Source organism: Macaca mulatta, chromosome 14, assembly GCF_049350105.2.
Source record: "Macaca mulatta isolate MMU2019108-1 chromosome 14, T2T-MMU8v2.0, whole genome shotgun sequence".
In the NCBI taxonomy this organism is placed as follows: Eukaryota; Metazoa; Chordata; class Mammalia; order Primates; family Cercopithecidae; genus Macaca; species Macaca mulatta.
Genome location: NC_133419.1, coordinates 124,710,114 through 124,730,787, shown reverse-complemented (window position 1 = coordinate 124,730,787; position 20,674 = coordinate 124,710,114). Strand labels below are relative to the sequence as shown.

The 20,674-nt window shown below is 37.1% G+C and overlaps 1 protein-coding gene across 1 annotated transcript; it reads left to right on the top strand.

Annotated features, from left to right (window-relative positions):
- The first annotated feature begins 15,866 nt into the window (after positions 1-15,866).
- OR8D1 (olfactory receptor family 8 subfamily D member 1) lies at positions 15,867-16,790 on the top strand. The gene has a single exon (XM_028832933.2). It carries the CDS (start codon positions 15,867-15,869, stop codon positions 16,788-16,790), a length of 924 nt encoding a protein of 307 aa, XP_028688766.2.
- The last annotated feature ends 3,884 nt before the right edge of the window (positions 16,791-20,674 follow it).

Here is a 20,674-nt window from a genome sequence, read left to right as displayed (position 1 = left end):
TCTGTGTTTATTTGTTTTTTTAAATATATTTTTGAACAAATGTTTTATCAAATCCTGTCCTTATTTTAAAATTGGGTTGTCTTTTAATATGTTTATGCTGTTACAATACTCAGTGTGTTCAGGATACTAGATCCTATCAGATATATGATTTGAAAACATTTCTGTGGATTGTCTCTTAACTCTCTTGATGATGTCTTTTCTGATGTTTTCTTCTGATGGTTTTATTTATTTATTTTTTATTATACTTTATGTTCTAGGGCACATGTGCACAACGTGTTTTATAATATTGCTTCTTCAATTTAGATGCATGATTATACTTTCAGTTAATTTTTATAGTGTAGGTGTCCAATTTATTATTTTGAATATGAAATCCAGTTATTTCAGCACCATTTGTTGAAAAGACTGCTCTCTCTCCATTTAATTGTCTAGGCATCCCTGTCAAAAATAAAGGACCATAAATTATGTGTATGTGTGCTTGCGTGCATGCATATGTAATCTAGTAAGTACAGTGAATTTGTGTCTATTCTCTAATTCTTTAATTTCTTTCCATTGTTATTTACATGAGCTTCTTACTACACTGGCATCTTTTTTTGTTGTTGTTGTTGTTTTTTTTTTTAGATGGAGTCTTGCCCTGTCATCCAGGCTGGAGTGCAATGGTGTGATCTCAGCTCACTGCAACCTCTGCCTCTTGGGTTCATGCAATTCTCCTGCCTCAGACTCCTGAGTAGCTGAGATTACAGGCACTTGCCACCATGCTCAGCTAATTTGGCATCTCTTCTTTAAGGGCTATTATTCCCGTTGGTTAACAGAAAAAAATAAAGGTAGAGGTGGTGGTAAAATGCTTTCAGATGACTATATTCATCATTTGTTATCATCCAGAACAGGAAGAGTGAAGGTGGGGAGGAAAGAGAAAGAGTTTTTCAGTGCTTTCTTTTCTTGAAACACTGAAAGAACTGCCTTAGCTTCTAAAACTCATGAGCTCAAATACTTTTCATGGTGACAGAAGGGGAAGTGAAAGGAGAGTACAAAATAGTTATCAAACTTTTCTTCCACCAGATTGCATTTTATAATATTTTCTTCAGTTGTTAAAATTAGACCTATATTCCAAGAATCTTAATTGAGTTTTGAGTCAAAATTCAATGCTCTACCCTACTTAAGAGTCTTCATTTGGATTATTCCTTAGAACATCTTTTTTCTTTTATTTAGTACAAATCTTGTCTAAGTCAACAGTTCCCATCAGAGGGTGCTATTTACCTATGTTACTACTCTAACATTAATTTCCACGAGAAAATGTCCACGCTGTGATATGGACCTACTTCAGCCACATAACTACATGCCTCAATTCATAGGGAGCATTAGCTTAATTTTTCACACTGTATTCATTTTGGTACAGAAGAAAATTCTTACTCTTTACGGCAATTGAAATTTGTAGGGCTTTCTCCTGAAGATCCAGTGTTCCCTCTGTTTTGCCATGGATTATATTCTGAAATATGTAGCGAATTTTAAGATCTAGCAAAATTTCCCCTCCCACCAGCCCCTGGAAACTCATAAATACCCTACTCTCTGCTCCTATTAATTTGACTATTTTAGATTCCATGTATAGGTGAGATCATGCAGTGCTTCTCTCTGTGTGTCTTGTGTATTTCTCTTAGCATAGGTCCTCCTCATTTTAAGTGGTAATCTAAGACTTAGATACACCATTTTCTTTCCAATTTTGTGCATTTCTGACACTCAAATAAAAATGGTGGAGGATCAGAGAAGATTCATAGACATTAGGGGCCTTTGGGAGAGTGGTACCTCAGTTACCACTATTTCTCTCCATAAACAGAACTCTCCTCGTGCTAGATGTAGGTCTTTTATTCTATGACATGTGCACTAATTTAACATTTCCTAGATGCTGGTCCTTTGTGGATTAGAAACAGTGGTCTTTTCTCCCATCCCACCTGGGTCTAATCTGTATTAGAAGCCAGCACCCAGGTTGCTGAAGCCTCTGCCTCTAATTTTCCTGGTGAAGTGAAAACGCAAGTGAATGGAGCAATGATGAGAGGAGGGAATGACGATTCTGTCCTGGTTATACAGGTTAAATATCCCTTATCTAAAATGGTTGGAACCCAAAATGTTGTGGATTTCTTATCTTTTCAGATTTTGGAATATTTGCTTTACATACTTAGGGGTAGAGCATGCCACGTCTGAAAATTTAAAATCCAAATGCTCCAGTGAAAATTTTCTCTGAGCATTGTGTTGGTGCTCAAAAAGTTTCAGAGAACCAGTATTTTGTTTCATTTATCTTTTTTGTTGTTGTTGTTTCAATTTCATTTAGTTCTGCTCTGATCTTGGTTACTTCCCTTCTTCTGTTAGGTTAGGGTTTGGTTTGTTCTTGTTTCTGTAGTTCCTTGAGGTGTGACCTTAGAATGTTAGTTTGTGCTTTTTGAGTCTTTTTGATGTAGGCATTTAGGGATATGAACTTTCCTCTTAGCACCACTTTTGTTGTATCCCAGAGGTTTTGATAGGTTGTGTCATTAGTGTTATTCAATGTTTGAAGAATTCTTTAATTTCTATGTTGATTTTGTTTTTGACTCAATGCTCACTCAGGAGCACGTTATTTAATTTCTATGTATTTGCTTTGTTTTGAAGCTTCCTTTTGGAGTTGATTTCCAGTTTTATTCTGCTGTGGTCTGAGAGAATGCTTGATATAATTTCAATTTTCTTAAACTTATTGATGCTTGTTTTATGACCTATCATATGCTCTGTCTTGGAGGAAGTTCCATGCAGTGAACAGGGAACACTTCTACATTGCTGGTGGAAATGTAAACTAGTACAATCACTATGGGAAACAATGTGGAGATTCCTTAAAGAACTAAAAGTAGAACCACTATTTGATCCAGCAATCCCACTACTGGGTGTCTACCCAGATGAAAAAAATCATTATACAAAAAAGATACTTGCACATGCATGTTTACAACAGCACAATTCACAATTGCAAAATTGTGGAACCAACTCATATGCCCATCAATCTCTGAGTGGATAAAGAAACTGTGGTATATTTATACAATAGAATACTACTCAGCCATAAAATGGAATGAATTAATGGCATTTGCAGCAACCTGGATGAGATTGGAGACTATTATTCTAAGTGAAGTAACTCGGGAATGGAAAACCAAACATTGTATATTCTCATTGATATGTGGGAGCTAAGCTTTGAGGATGCAAAGGTAAAGAATGATGCAATGTGTAAGAATTAAAGAAAGAGGAAAGAAATACAAAGTGTGGCTCAACAGTCAACAACGACAGTTTTATTTTAGAAAACAAACCTGAGAGGGGCTTCTGGCTGAGTTAGGTCAGAGCCACACTCTCTAACAAAGAGCTTTTAAGGATTCAGGGTGGGAGAGTTTACCAGAGGCTTGGACTGCTTCTGTGTTTCTTTGTTGTGCTAATCTGCAAGGGAGAGTTGTGTGACCGTCCCTATACATCTTTCTGCAGCTGCAGGCATACCCCATGAGTCTGCTTTTAGCTTTCCTATCTTAGTGCACCTGAAGGGAAAGGAATGTGCTTATTAAGGCCCACTGTTTTACTGGGGCCTATTGAAGTTTGGCAGTTACCCAAAAGACTTTCCTCCCACCTCCCTCTGTGCCCAAGCTATCTTATCTGTGTTTAACTGTCTGCTCTTTCTGGCTTCTTATAGTTAGAAGAGAAGTGATTTCTTTGAAATCAATGAGGCTAGAAAGGGAGCTAGAACTTAAAGTGACTGTCTGAGTTGATGGTGCTCCTGCTCTGTCACAATGGACTTTGGGGACTTGGGGGGATGGATGGGAGAGGGGTGAGGGATAAAAGATTACAAATAGGATGCAGTGTATACTTCTCAGGTGATGGGTGAATCAAAATCTCACAAATTGCCACTAAAGAACTTATTCATGTGACCAAAAACCACCTGTACCCCAATAATTTATGGAAAAATACAAAAAAGTTTAAAGAAAGTAAAACAAGTTTTAGATTTTGAAGCTTTTGAAAAGTTGAATTTTCAGATCTGAGATGCTCAACATGTAGCTGATAAGACGTCATGAATGGACTATTCTAATTGGTTTAAGTGTTTTTAGCACTTTTAGTATTTTTTAAAACTCTTAGTCCTCTCACAATTAAAAATACAGGAAAAGTTGGAAAACGTTTACATTTTAAGACCACAGTGGTTTCCGTCTTAATTTCATTATTTACCCAAAAGTCATCAGGGAGCATGTTGTTTAATTTCCATGTAATTGCATGATTTTGAGGAGGGAGAGGAGCAGAAAATATAACTATTGGGTACTAGGCTTAACAGCTGCATGATGAAATAATCTGCACAACAAAACCCCCATGACATGAGTTTATCTATATAACCAACATTTACATGCAGCCCTGAACCTAAAATAAAAGCTAAAAAAGGATCCCAAAGGTATAATAAGGAACACTAATAGAAGAACCAAAGATTGTATTTAAAGTTAATATCTAAAACTGTACAACTCTTCTACTCATCATACTAAATTAGTTTTACTCTTCAATATTTATTGAAAGGAAAATAATCTCTAAGGTGTTCATTTCTTAAAATAATGCATTTTTTAAAAAAAATCTGAAGAACGTAGCCTTCAGTTGATATCAGTTGGAAAGTTTCTAGCAGCAAGTTATAGAATGTTCAAATAAAAACCTATTTTAATTAGGAACTATTTTTTCCTCATGTAACAGTAAATCTGGAGGGAGAGTGTCCTAGGATTGGTTCAGCAACTAAGCATTCTCATCAACAACCAGGGCTTTTCATGCCACTGTCTTCAGTCTGCTAGTCTTAGACCTCAGGCTTATCACTTCACAATCACAAAATGGCTTTCATAGCTCCATGAATGACATCTAAACACAACTGTATCCAAAGATGGAAACAAGGCAACAAGAAATAGAGTTCTCCTTACATACCTCTCTTTATATCTATCATGAAGTGAATCCTTTCCAGAAGCTAGTAGATGGCTTCCCTTCTCCCTTTAATCATGTGGCTATGTCACATGGCCAATCTTAGATGTAGGGAGAGATGACAATGAATATGTCCTATGGCCTCTGCCTCTAATTTTATTGATGAGAGAAGGGAGAACGCAAGTGAATGAAAAAATGATGAGATGAGAGAATGTGAACTCTGTCCTGGTCCACTCTTCTCCCTTATCCCTTGGTGTTTCAGCAATCATGTTTGCATATGGCAGCACTGGCTGTAGGCTAAAGTGGCACTGCTATTTGCTCTATTTAGTTTAGTAAAGCTCTAAAAAGGCTAAATCAGTGTCACCCAAGTATCATGATAGTGGTAAAGGCAGATTTTGTGGATCTAGGTTGAGCTAGTTTCAACCCATCCCAGCAATATCCTATGTTATGGGAGAAAATACTGTGGGAAGAGCTGGGTTGTCCTCTAATACAACACTTTTCTCCACTGTTCACAGATTTCCATAGAGAAGAATGGCTCCTGGAAATAGTTCTATTGTGGCTGAATTAATTATGGTGGGGTTGAGACCAGACAGATTTCCAACTGCCCCTGTTCTTCCTGTTTCTAGTAATGGGTGTGGTCACTGGGTAGGGGAATTTGGGCTTGGTAACTCTAATTGTGTTCAGTTCATACTTTCATGCACCCATGTACTTTTTTCTTTTTAGTTTAGCTTTTATAGACCACTGTTATTCTTCTGTGTTTATTCCAAAAATGCTGATGAACTTCGTAACAGAGAAGAATATTATTTCCTACGCAGGGTGCATGTCTCAGCTTTTTTCCCCTGTTATTTATTTATTTATTTATTATTTCTGAATGCTATGTTCTGATGTCAGTGGTCTCTGATCACTAGTGGCCATGGCCATCTGTAACCCACTTCTGTATAACATTGCTATGCCCCCTAAAATGTGTTCCAGCCATATGCTTGATTCTTACTTCTGGCCCTTTTCTGGGGCCGTGGTCTATACCAGGTGCATGCTGAAACTGACCTTCTGTGAGGCAAACACCATCAACCACTGCTTCTGTGACATCCTTCGTCTGTTCCAGCTCTCTCGCCCCAGTTAAAATGGCTTTTAACCAAAAGACAGGCAATAACAAATGCTGGCGAGGATGTGGAGAAAAGAGAAACCTGGTACACTACTGGTACTCTGAGAATATAAATTAGTACAACCACTATGTTATGGAGAATAGTTTGGAGGTTCCTCAGAAAACTACAAATAGAGCTACCATATGATCCAGCAATCCCACTGCTAAGATGTATACCCAAAAGAAAGAAAATCAGCATATTGAAGATATCTGCACTCCCATGTTTATTGCAGCTTTATTCACAATAGCCAAGATTTGAAAGCAAGCCAAGTGTCCATCAATAGACGAGTGAGTAAAATGGAGTACTATTCATCCATAAAAAAATAGATCTTGTCATTTGCAACAACATAGATGGAACTGGAGGTCATTATGTTAAGTAAAATAAGCCAGGCACAGAAGGACAAGCTTCACATGTTCTCACTTATTTGTGGGTGCTAAAAATTAAAACACTTGAACTCATGGAGATGAAGAATAGAAGGATGGTTACCAGAGGCTGAGAAGGGTATTGAGAAGTGTGTGTGTGTTGCGGGGAGGGGCGGGGGAGGGCAGGGGTGCAGGGATTGCAGTGAGGGGGTGGGACTGGAAGGTTGGGGAAAGAAGGAAGTGGAGATGGTTAAGTATTACAGACAGAATGAATAAGATCTAGTATTTGATAGCACAACAGGGTGACTACAGTCAAAAATAGCTTATTGTACACTAAAAATAACTAAAATAATATAATAGGATTATTTGTAATACAAAGAATAAACACATAAGAGGATGGATACCCCATTTACTGTGATGTAATTACTATGCATCATATTCCTGTATCAAAATATCTCATGTACCCCATAAATATGTACACCTACTATGTATCCCTGAAAATTAAAAATTAAAAACACAAAAGAAAACTAATTGTTTAATCACTTTCACCCTCATGGTTTTTAGCTGGCAGTCAATACTTTTTTAAAATGAGATTTTGTCTAATGTAAGTGTTATTAAGGCCTTAGTTAAAAGCGGGCACCCTGGCTCAGGCCTGTAATCCCAGCACTTTGGGAGGCCGAAGCGGGCAGATCACGAGGTCCGGAGATAGAGACCATCCTGGCTAACACGGTGAAACCCCGTCTCTACTAAAAATACGAAAAGTTAGCCCGGCGAGGCGGCGGGCGCCTGTAGTCCCCGCTGCTCTACTCGGGAGGCTGAGGCTGGAGAATGGCGTGAATCCGGGAGGCGGAGCTTGCAGTGAGCCGAGATCGCACCACTGCACTCCAGCCTGGGCGACAGAGCGAGACTCCGTCTTAAGAAAAAAAAGAAACCACTGTGTAATCTTTATTTAAAGTCACAAACAGCAGGAAATGATGCCTACAATTATACATCTTAAGGTAGGCATACATACATTCTGGCATTGTTACCATTTATTTTATTATCATAACCAAAAACCTTGATTGTCAAGGTAAAAAATACAATTTTCACTACACTTTCCCTGCCTACATAATTTAATTTAAACAAATCATTGTCATATTTTCCTCTTGTATCCTTGTTTCTCAGAACAATTTTGGTGGCCCACATTTCCTCAGGACAAACTGTAACTCACTCCACATGCTGGAATATTCTAACCATATCAACTTCTCCTTGTTGAGCACTTTTTACCTGCTATATCTTGTGCAGTTGTTTGTATATATTTGCATATAATCTTTACAACAGTTACCTAGAAGGTGGTATCATTATCCTAAGTTTACCAATAAAAACTTTGTCATCAGAGAGTTTAAGTGGAATGGTCAAGGCTGAGTAGTTTTTAAGTGGCAGAACTTGAATTTAAGTCTAGGTCAGCTTGATTCTAATTTCCATCTTTCCCATCACATCACCCTGCTTATTTGTTAGGCTACAAACCTGCTACCTTTGCCTTGGAAAGAGAGAATTACAGAGTTTAACTAAAAGGGATCTGTTCATGAAATACTAGAGTAATTTAAATGCAAAGAAATTTTCTTTACAGTTTCTTTCACCTTGTACATTATGGACAAAAACTCTTCCCTTGATACTTCCCTGGGATTCTCAATGAAGGGGTAGACGTGTACTAAATGCTTTTTATTCAAAACTTAAAACATAATATACCTTCAAAGAAGAAATGAATTTAATTTTTGATAGAGCGAAGTACATTTGTCCTCTAATTTACTGAAGTTAAAAAATTACTAAATCTTAAATCAATGAAAAGGTTTTCCAGAGTTCCCTCTCTTCTTTTCAATCTTTCTGACTATATATCTTTCTATTTTCTTTCATATTCCACTTCTAGATGGGGAGCTTTTCTGGAATGTAAAATTCAAAGTCTCAAAACCCTTCAATCAATATTAAAATTTTCTAATATTCTATACCCATAGAAATATATGATATGATATCTCTTCATATATTTTGAAAGTAAATTTCAAGAATAGGTATTGATTCATAGTATTGTTGGCAATATTGACTGATTGAGCCAAAAATATTTATATAGTCATATGCTACTTGGTAGCAATAAATATATTTTTCTCATAATATTTTACCCTCTTTGCTATAAGCTGATAATTGACAGTATTTTTTTTTATTTGTGCATTTTCCTAGGTGCATTGATATTAACCTCATCTCAGAATTATGGATGCCGAAGTCTTTAAATTTTTCATCAGTGGATTTCATGAGGAGATATACCAGCAATTATAATGATTAAGGACTAGTTTAGTGTTAGGATAAGAACTTCAAGTGCAGTGAAACATGGGATCAGTAATTTATTAACGTAAGTACTGGAACAGAAGAATTCCAATAGGGAAAAACAGTCACAGAAGTAATGGTTAGTAATGTGGACTCTGTAGAACAATTAAAGCACCAAAGGTGGTTACGAAATAGATCATTCATCTCCTTCAGTAGCACACTTGATGAGATATAGTAACATCATTCAGCAACTGCCTACTGATTACCTTGTAGTCAGTAGATAAACACTGATGTTTCCAAAGGCTATTCTTCAACTTACAAAGATTCTATGCCATGTAGCCTTCTCAAATTTTGCCTTCCAACGGCTTTTTGTTTTTGTTTTTGTTTTTTTAGACGGAGCCTGTCTCTGTCGCCCAGGCTGGAGTGCAGTGGCGCCATCTCGACTCACTGCAAGCTCCGCCTCCTGAGTTCATGCCATTCTCCGGCCTCAGCCTCCCGAGTAGCTGGGACTACAGGCGCCCGCCACCACGCCCGGCTAATTTTTTGTATTTTTAGTAGAGAGGGGGTTTCACCGTGTTAGCCAGGATGGTCTTGATCTCCTGACCTCGTGATCCGCCCGCCTCGGCCTCCCAAAGTGCTGGGATTACAGGCGTGAGCCACCGCATCTGGCCCCAACAGCTTTTTTAAAACAACTTTTTGGAGGTATAATTTAAGTAAAAAACCATACATATTTAAAATTTCCAATTTAGTCAGGTTGATATATGTATGCACCTGTGAATTACCACCACATTCAGTATAATAAACATTTCCCTTACTCCCAATGTTCCTGTGCCTTTTGGTAATCCATCCCTTCCTCTAGCCCTATCCCAAAGTAACAACTGACCTTCTTCTCTGTCACTATAGTTTGGTTTGGTTCATGCCTTCAAGAACTCTGTAGTCAGAACATTTTACAAAAGAATAAACAATAATTGACAACATACACTGTAAAATTGAGAGTTGAATTCTAATTTACATAAATCTGTTCAGTATGCACTGAAGGAAGTAGGGAGTTCATGAACATGTTAAGACAGAGCTGAGTATTGGAGGCAGGGAAACTTGAGCTAAGCAGACTGAAGAGAGACGTTTATTTTAGATGAGGGGAAAGAACATTTATTAGATCACGTTGTGGGAATGAACACAGAGTGGTTGCAAGATGAGATTGTTTTTGGGAGAAAGAAATAGGTGAGGGGTAGTGTGAGATTCAATGAAGAATATATAGGAGGACTTTGAAAGATACATAAAAGAACTTACACAAAACATTGTTCATTAGTACATTCATTTACTTTTTGGTATACATTAATACTGATTATGTCAAACAATGCTAAATGTTGATTAAAAAAGAGAGGAAATTTAATTAGGCCTTTTCGAGTAGATATAGTAATGGGGACTGTGATTGGCAGAGACACAAAAATGAATTAGACATGCCTGGCTAGTCTTTGTATTTTTAGTAGAGATGGGGTTTTACCGTATTAGTCAGGCTGGTCTCAAACTCCTGACCTTAGGAGATCCGCCTACCTTGGCCTCCCAAAGTGCTGGGATTACAGGTGTGAGCCACCACGCCCAATTTCAAATTGCATTTTGTAATATATATTACTTTATGACTTCCCTGTGAGGCAAATGAGGAATATTTTACAGATGAGAAAACTAAAGTTTAGTAAGTTTAAATTGCCTTTTCCACAGATAGTAAGTATAAAACCAAGATAAAAGTCTGAGTCTCCTAAATGCCAACCCAGGATTATTTCTATCTTTTCATCATAAACAGTTATTGGTATGAAATTTAAAAAATGTTTACCATGAATTCTGAATCAAAGAATAGTTGAACTACAGAAAATACCCTTCTGCTTCTGGTATAAGATTTTCTCATCATAAAAGTTCTGGCACTAAGAAATTTGAAAAATGATTTACTTAGTTCTGATTATTGATCAGGAATCTAAGTCTTAGAATCTCAATGACTTCCTTAGAGATATATATTTATTTTAATTAAATGAGCATAATAAATATATGAAGTGTCTAGTTCAATGTCTGCCACACAGTGAGCATCTATAAGCAGTATTACTAATTATGATACTATAAAAAGGAGTAGTTGTTATAATTTATGATAATAGAATTGGGGCAGATTTGAAACTAAAACAAGCTACTGAGTAAATTCAGTTCTGAATCAACTGTATTAACGTAATTTTTATGTGTAAACATCACTAGAGATCTTTGGATGCTTTATAGCTGATTTCCCTAAAGAAGTGAGTCACTGGGGAAATCCTGTATATTTCTGGCAGGACCAATGCAAAAAGTTGAGGTGGCTCTTAAGAGCTACATCCCCTTTGACAGTGGCTCTACATCAGGATAGCATGGAACTCATGTGATCTGGAATGGGAGGTACCCTGGACAGGGTGGAATACGTTAAAGCTGCTTAAGCCATTGAGTGACATAAACTGCAGTCACAGGAAATAGTACAGGAACAGAGGCTGAATAATTACTAAATTCTGGTAATTAAAAATTGGTTCAGTTGAAAAGATTCCATGGAAAGTATTTCTCAGGATCTTAGATTTCTGATCTGAACTCTTTCACAGGAAGGAGAAGCAGGTCATTCTACGTTGATTATCTATGATAACCAACTTTATAGTTGTCAGAATTTGGCTTTCCCAAGACAGTACAATTTCTTTTATTTTTTTTGAGGTGGAGTCTTGCTCTTTCACCCAGGCTGGAGTGCAGTGGCACAATCTCACTCACTGCAACCTCCGCCTCCCAGGATCAAGTGATTCTCCTGCCTCTGGAGTAGCTGAGATTACAGGCATGCGCAAACACGCCAGGCTAATTTTTGTATTTTCAGTAGAGACGGGTTTTCACCATGTTGGCCAGGCTAGTCTCGAACTCCTGACCTCAAGTGGTCCACCTGCCTCAGCCTCGCAAAGTGCTGGGATTACAGGCATGAGCCACCGCACCCAGCCCCAAGACAATATAATTGCAATGAGAGACCACAATAGGGTTGCCAAAAATTTGGTTTTCCAAGTAAAGGCATTCAAACACAATGTAAAAATAAACAAGCAAGCAACCAAAGGACATAACTATTATCTACTGTCAGAACCACATAATAAAATGAAAGAAAATTTCAAATCCCAAAACATTTAAAGAGGTAAAATAGACAACCTCAGAAAAGGACGGCCTTTACATTGAATAAGTTTAGTTTTAGAAAAAAAATTCTATGTTGTCTTTGTTTTTCTTCAGTTTAAAACAACTTTTACTCATTGATGAACTTTTAGTCAAGAACCAGCAACTGACTTCGGAATCAATTTTGGGAATCATTGATCTAATTCCTCTGTGTTACAGAATCCTTATTGGTAACACTAAAAATAAAATAAACTTCTTTTAGGACCTCCAACACTCTTGGGATAAATGGCAATGGGGGGCCCAGGACATGATGTGATCATTTCTGCAGAGGGTTATTAAATGCTGAGCACACCAGTAATCTCTGGGCTCAATAGGTCTTGGGGGATTTGTGTGTGTTTGGGTGTGTTTTGTATTCATAATGATATCCCTAAGCTCACTAAACCTCAGATGAAAGCTGCATATCATGCTGCCCTCTTGCTTTTAAGATTGAGGAAGCTGGATATCATGGTCTGCTTCAGGGTCCAAGAGTTGTTTGTACAATCTAATACATTTTGATGTTTTACTTTTAGCCAACCAAATAATTCAGCCCTTGGCATATAAATGTGTGTATAAGGTAGTAGGAGAGACTTTGTTCCTTGTTGGCTATTACAGGGATCTGTGACTTCAGCAAAGTGAACAATTCCTAAGAAATTCTGTCTCTGTGCAGGACCAAGGTAAGTGTCCCATGTCCTTTGTGACAATTATATCATATCTAATGCAAGGACAGTTGGCGATTAGCAACCATGCTGACGTTTGTGCAACATTTTCTGTTTACCGAGGAGCATCTGCCCCACCATTCTCTCCTCTAGGTTATGTCCTCACTTCTCCTCTTCTATTAATCTTGCCTTATCACCTCTTTATAATCTGGGTCACACAATCTGCAGGAACGATTCCTAATCTAAGTTCAACCAGTTCTGGCAGAGAGCCTTGCTGGAATTTCCATACGACTGTGAAGTGTTTGCTTACCTGAAATTTTTCTGGTTTATGTATTTATTAGTGTTACTTGTCTTCTTGCACACCAGCCTACACATACACCTTTCTTTCTTTCTTTCTTTCTTTCTTTCTTTCTTTCTTTCTTTCTTTCTTTCTTTCTTTCTTTTTTCTTTCTCTTTCTTTCTTTCTTTCTTTCTTCCTTCCTTCCTTCCTTCCTTCCTTCCTTTCTTTCTCTCTCTCTCTTTCTTTTTCTTTCTTTCTTTCTTTCTTTCTTTCTTTCTTTCTTTCTTTCTTTCTTTTTTCTTTCTCTTTCTTTCTTTCTTTCTTTCTTCCTTCCTTCCTTCCTTCCTTCCTTTCTTTCTCTCTCTCTCTTTCTTTTTCTTTCTTTCTTTCTTTCTTTCTTTCTTTCTTTCTTTCTTTCTTTCTTTCTTTCTTTCTTTCTTTCTCTCTCTCTCTCTCCCTTCATCCCTTCCCTCCTTCCTTCCTTCCTTCCTTCTCTCTCTCTTTCTTTCTTTTTCTTTTTCTTTCTTTCTTTCTTTCTCTCTTTCTCTCTCTCTTTCTTTTTCTTTCTTTCTTTCTTTCTTTTTTTTTTATTTTCGAGATGGAGTCTCGCTGTGTTGCCCAAGCGGGAGTGTAGTGGTGCGATCTCGGCTCACTGCAGCCTCTGCCTCCCGAGTTCAAGTGATTCTGCTGCCTCAGCCTCCCGAGTAGCTAGGATTGCAGATGCTTACCACCACACCCAGCTAATTTTTGTGTTTTTAGTAGAGACAGGGTTTCACCATGTTGGCAAGGCTAGTCTTGAACTCCTGATTTCAGGTGATCTGCTCACCTCAGCCTCCCAAAGTGCTGGGATTACAGGCATGAGCCACCGCGCCTGGCTCCAATTTCTAAGAGATAAAGATACAATCCCAGGTAGAGTATTCATTCTGGACAGAGTATTAAACATAAATTCCTACCTTCTTATCCATCTTAAAGAAATGTTCTCCCAGCACTTTGGGAGGCTGAGGTGACCTGAGGTCAGGAGTTTGAGACCAGCCTCCTGGTCTCACCTCCTGATTTCACCTCCATGGTGAAATCCCGTCTTTACACAAAAATCAGCTGGGCTTGATGGTGCATGTCTTTAATCCCAGCTACTCAGGAGGTTGAGGCAGAAGAATTGCTTGAACCTGGGAGGCAGAGGTTGCAATGAGCCGAGATCGCACGATTGCTCTCCAACCTTGGCAACAGAGCAAAACTGTCTCCAAAAAAAAAAAAGAAAAGAAAAGAAAAGAAAGGGAAAGAAATGTTCTCAGGTCACCAGGAGATGGATCAAGAGTCCGTTCAGCTTGCATAGCTCTGCTGTGTTTCTTCCTGGCCTCGTAAGCGCTTGTCTCTTGGGGATGAAAACACTTCAATGCCCCCAACTCCTTCAAAAAAGGCCCAACACTTTAAATCCCTCTCAAAATTTCCAAATCTGAAAACAAACGTTTTAAAACCTAACCAGCACCAAATGTTTAAAACATTTTTATTATTCTTACCAAAGTGAAGGACCTAGGACAAACAAACACCTGTGTCTCTCTTTTCTTCATACAAAGGTAGTGTCTTTTCATCTCCTGATGTTATGTACTTTTCTCTGTTCAACTGCATTTAAAAATATGTGCCACATGAAATGTTGACAAGTGTTTTTAGATAATGAATCTTTACATTGATCATTTTACCTTTGAAACAGGTATCCCACTTCAAAGATTGAAACAATGAAGTTTACATGAAATGACTTGTCCAGTGTTACAGACTGGTCTGCGGTAAAGTCAAACCTTGAAATACACCTACTTTGATACCCAAACCTTTCCATTCATTGCTGAGTAGACTATAAGTTCACCTCAGTCAGCTCATTCAATATTTTTGTTATCAAATAGATATTGGAAGTGCTGAACTCACAAAATTGAGCTGGTTTCTTTCTAGCTGGATTGTTTAGAGCCTTAAATGAATAACTGGCACCTGACAACACACAAACTTCTTTGAAATGGCTCCACCAGGGAGCCAGTTCATATTGAAAAGGGTGGACCAACTAGATTCTAGTATTTCTTCTGGGAAAAGTACAGCATTCTCTTTTATTTCTTTATATGCAGGGCTCAAACCACCAAGGGTACCAAGCTTTGGAAAGTTCAAGATTTATACTTGTAGCAACATTCTTCTCAGACATCTTCAGAAGCACCTTTTCCTGCCACGGTAAGGGCATTCTGTGGGGGGTGCGGATCTCATAACTAAGGGGGAAGTAGTTCACTGCTAAGATTCCAGCCAGCCTACTCTTTTGGCAATAGTTGAGGTCCAATAAGACTCTCTTTGTGAACTTTATAGATGAACACCTGGGTTACAAGAGATTGTCCTTCATCAGTGATTCCAATGATGAAGCTTTTGCCTCCCCCACCCTTCTCCAGCTTAGCAGAGGGCCAGAGGTGTTATGTGGAGACTCCTACTTCTGCAGTATTATTACCCTGGAGATATTTTTATTCAGCACAATGAGTAGATGCCTTACACCCAACCCCATGCCCACCCTCACTCCAGTTGGAAGTAATAGACATTTTCAATTCTCTGAGGCTGAGGCTTCATCCTCTCCTTGTTTTCAGATACTGTGAGAAATATGTGCAGGTCTTCGAGTAGGAGAAAACTGGGGAAATTGAAAAAGTGATTGAATCTCGCTTCAATCTCTTCTCCTGTTTAACTGTCACAAACTGGCTATCAGAAATTCTCCCCATAAAGTAAACATTTGCTTTTTTTCCTACCAAATTCAGGAGGCAAAGGTTACTGAGTCAGTCAGGAAGTACTTTTTTGTAACTTAAATTCTGGACCAACTTGGAGGAGGCCCAGGGAACTTTAGGGAGACAAGGCAGAGGTATCAAGGTTAGAAACAATGAAAACGATGACTCAGTCTGTTAGCTGCTGTCAACCTCGCTTATGCAGTTTGGTTTTGTTTGGAAGAACAGTGAGGGCCCATGTTAATGTAATTCACGCTTTCTGTTTTCACAGAAATGCCTAAAGAAGAATGACTGTGGAAAATTATTCTACAGCAACTCAGTTTGTCTTAGCTGGTTTAACACAGCAAGCAGAGATCCAGCTGCCCCTCTTCCTCCTGTTCTTGGGTATCTATTTGGTCACAGTAGTGGGCAACCTGGGCATGGTTCTCCTGATTGCCGTCAGCCCTCTGCTTCACACCCCCATGTACTATTTCCTCAGTAGCTTGTCCTTCGTTGATTTCTGCTATTCCTCTGTCATTACTCCCAAAATGCTGGTGAACTTCCTAGGAAAGAACACAATCCTTTACTCTGAGTGCATGGTCCAGCTCTTTTTCTTTGTGGTCTTTGTGGTGGCTGAGGGTTACCTCCTGACTGCCATGGCGTATGATCGCTACGTTGCCATCTGTAGCCCACTGCTTTATAACGTGATCATGTCCTCATGGGTCTGCTCACCGCTAGTGCTGGCTGCCTTCTTCCTGGGCTTTCTCTCTGCCTTGGCTCATACAAGTGCCATGATGAAACTGTCCTTTTGCAAATCCCACATTATCAACCATTACTTCTGTGATGTTCTTCCCCTCCTCAATCTCTCCTGCTCCAACACATACCTCAATGAGCTTCTGCTTTTTATCATTGCGGGGTTTAACACCTTGGTGCCCACCCTAGCTGTTGCTATCTCCTATGCCTTCATATTCTACAGCATCCTTCACATCCGCTCCTCAGAGGGCCGGTCCAAAGCTTTTGGAACATGCAGCTCTCATCTCATGGCTGTGGGGATCTTCTTTGGGTCCATTACCTTCATGTATTTCAAGCCCCCTTCAAGTAACTCCCTGGACCAGGAGAAGGTGTCCTCTGTATTCTACACCACAGTGATCCCCATGCTGAACCCTTTAATATACAGTCTGAGGAACAAGGATGTGAAGAAAGCATTGAGGAAGGTCTTAGTAGGAAAATGAGTCCTGATTTGGGGGATTTATAGATGGGAAAAATGAATAGTTCCAGTGAACATGCATTCTTTTTTTTCTATTTTTCATGTTATTCTGTTGTAACATACATAATATCTAGATTTTAAAATTACTTTCCCATCTATGATTGATTCAGCCTTCTAAATGAAATAAAATAATTTGTAAAGCAGGTATTGACATTCTTATCTTTTGATAGGAAAACCGAGGTCTAGGTAGTTTTAATTTTTCTTACCAATTGTGATAGAGAAGACATGAAAATTCGGATTTTCTCCAGTGTTAGTCCTCTCTTCCTAATATCTCATGTTTGCTTGTTGAATACTTGCTATGTGGGAGGCACTGAGTTGTCCACTGATGTGAATGCTAAGAGGAATGTTAGCCTGATCCCGGATATCTATTAATTCTTCAGGGAATTAGACAAATACACAAGGGAAAAGAAAAGAAAAGAAAAAGTTAAGAACAAGAATAGCAATTCTAGTCAGCAGGTCTTACTCAAAACGCTTTTACTATTTTTTTCTACTCAGTATATTAAAAATCTCTTTATTTCCATTTCTTTGTTGTTCCTTATGGACCTGAGTTTTTTTTGTTTGTTTGTTTTTTGTATTTATTTATCTACTTTAACACCACAGTTCTACACTAAGGGACCTCTGACCATGTGTTTTCACTATCTATTGCAATGGAGTTGCCTAATGTTGTAAAACCTTCCTCACAGGGAAGATATAACTCCCACATTCTTCCTACATATACCCTGGGATTTAGAAAAACAAATAACAATCAGTTAAGAGGAAAAAAAAGGCGAGGCTATTTTAGAGAAAAGTAGAATCAAGAAATACAGAAGATTCAAAATTATAATTGGGAAATTCGAAGTAAGTCTTAAGAAAAGTGACACAAAATCCTTTTTGTGCTGGAAAAACCCCTCATCAGCACACTTATTAGGATGTTTTGGTCTTACTACAGAAGGGAAAAGAAGAATCAATGGAGAAGAGAAAAAGAATTTTAGCTGACCAAAATAAAAATACATAAATGGTGATTACAAGTTGATACAAAAAATATTCATATCCCATAGAAAAGTATGCAGAAGTCATTCACTGTGAATATTATATATGCAATGTTCATTTTATATATATATATATAGTAGCTATTAAACTTGGTCAACCACATTAAAAAATTCAAATAAAATAATAAGTCATATGCTTATTTACCTGTGAAATGGTAAATAATATTTTAATCTTAAAGGTGAGGTAAACAAGAATGATAATATATATAAATACCTGTATTAATTTCTGTAAGACAGTTTGATAATATATATTAAATAATATATGCCAAATAATTCCATACAACCTTTTACCAAGTTATTCAACATCTAGGCATGTATACTTAAGAAATAAAAGTAACGTTGTCAAAGGCAGAGCTATAAATATATTGACAATAACAAAATAATGAATTGAGTTAAATGTTCTTCAAAGTTACACGTTTGAGTAAGATTCAGATGTCCAGTAGAATAAATATGGTATAGATATACAGTAGACTAAAGAACAGCCATTAAAATAATTTTGTGAAATAGTACTGGTAGGGACAATATGCAAATTATATATTAAGAAGACAGGCATGACAAATGATACGATACGTATGACACACTTGAATAAAAAATCCGTAGTGCTTTAACAGACATTCTTTCTTTTCCTTTCACATTGAAACAAGTATGTAGCATACAAATAAATGAGGATAATGTTTTAGGGGTGTTTTAACATTATTTTTGTGTGTCTGTGTTGAATACAGGGGTTCAAAGGGCTTCATCTTCTACTCCAAGCATTTTAAAGACATTCCTCCACTGCATTTCAATGAATTTTATATATGTATACACAGAAAATGCACCAAGAGTATAGTTCTTTTAATTGCTAATGATGTTTATATCTGTTTAGTGACTCTCCAGGTAAAGATATAGAATGCTAGCATCACTCCCGGAGGCCCCCTTATGCACTTCCCAAGTCAATACCCATCTTCAAGAAGTACCTACTATATTGACTTGTACAATTGGTCATTTTCTTTTTTTTTTTTTTGAACTTTATACAAACTTCTCTCATACTCCTTTGTAATCCTTCCCTCAAGTTTTTTCCACCGTTCCCTAGGCAATCATGAATCCACTTTTGTCACTGTACATTAGCTAGCGTTTCCAAGAATTTTGTGTTTATAAGGCCATACATTATGTACTCTTGCTTGATGTCTTTAATTCAGCATAATTATTTTTAGATTCACCATGATTTGCATGCATCATAGCACTACCAACTTTCCTTGACATTTTCCTTTGTTGAGATCAGTTGACCATCTATTTAGGGACCTATTTTGTACCCTATATTCTATTTGTTTATCTTTATTATTTTCATGCATATGCACTGATGGAAATCAACAAGGAAAAGCAAATCTGTTCAAGAGATTGTTCTGATTGACTAGATATCTGTTTCCAAAAGCTGAACCTGATTCAATTCCTCATACCATACACACGCACTAACTAGAAATTGGTTACAGAAGGGAACATAAGACCTATCTTTGTGACTGGGAGGTAGTCAAACATTTCTTACATAGAATACCAAGAAAAATGATAAATGAGACTCCATCAAAATTTTAATTTTTTATTATTAAAAGACATTGTTTTAGAAAAAAAAGAAAGTGCACACACAGCCTGGAAAAAAATAATGTACACACACATACATAAACACAAAACAAATGTGTCCAACAGATGACTTATATCCAACTTTTATAAATAATTCCTACAACCAATTATTAAAAAATGAGTAAAAGAAACTTTACATAAACTGTATACTAAGGCTTACAAATACATTAAGCAATTTCAATATTAATAGTCATCAGGAGAATTCAAATTAAAACCACAAAGAGATACCATTACACACCACTAGAGGGATTAAAATTTAAAAGATTAAAATACTAAGTATTGGAGAGGATTCAGAGAAATGGCATCTCTCAGATATTACACGTTGTAGTGTAAAATGTCAAAACAGTGCAGAAACAAAAATATACTAGAATGTCTATTAAATCTTTATTGATAATAGCAGAAAAATCAAGAAATGTCCATCATCTGATAAACAGAGAAGCAAATTATGGAATGTATGTATAATGGAACACCACTTAGTAATAAAAAGGGATAATCTATTGAGGCATGCAACAAAACAGATGAATATCATTTAATAATATGTCCAGTTCGAGAAACTACAAACACAAGAGTACTCACAATATGAATCAATTTATTTCAAGTGCAAGAATAGGCACTACAAACCTGTGAAGATAAAATTCATAATGGTGATTGTTTCTTTGGAAAAAGTAAGTACTCATACTGGATATAAACACAAAAGGACTTTCTCAGGTGATAGAAATGGCCTGTATCAGAGACTGACATGTTTCTCTAAAGAACCAGATAACAAATATTTTAGAATCCACAGACCATAAGGTTTCCATTGCAACTACTCAACAATTATATTGTAATGAATGAATGTGGCCTTGTACAATACAATTTTATTTATAAATATTAAAATTTGAATTTTATATAATCTTATTTTAATTTTTTTCAGCCATTTAAAAATGTAAAAAGTGATATTAGCTCATAAACAATACTAAACTATGGGCTGGATTTGCCCCATAACCCATATTTTGCACTGCTACTCTTTATCTTGATAAGTGTACTAGTTATTTGAGTGAATATATTTATCAAAACTCATTGAATTATATACTTAATACCTGTTCATTTTGCTATATGTAATTATTCTGAAATGATTATAATATAAAAATAGGAGAATATAGAGGACTTGATGACTTCAAGTGAGCATAATTTTTAAAGAAAATGAGTCATAAATTTAGCCACATTA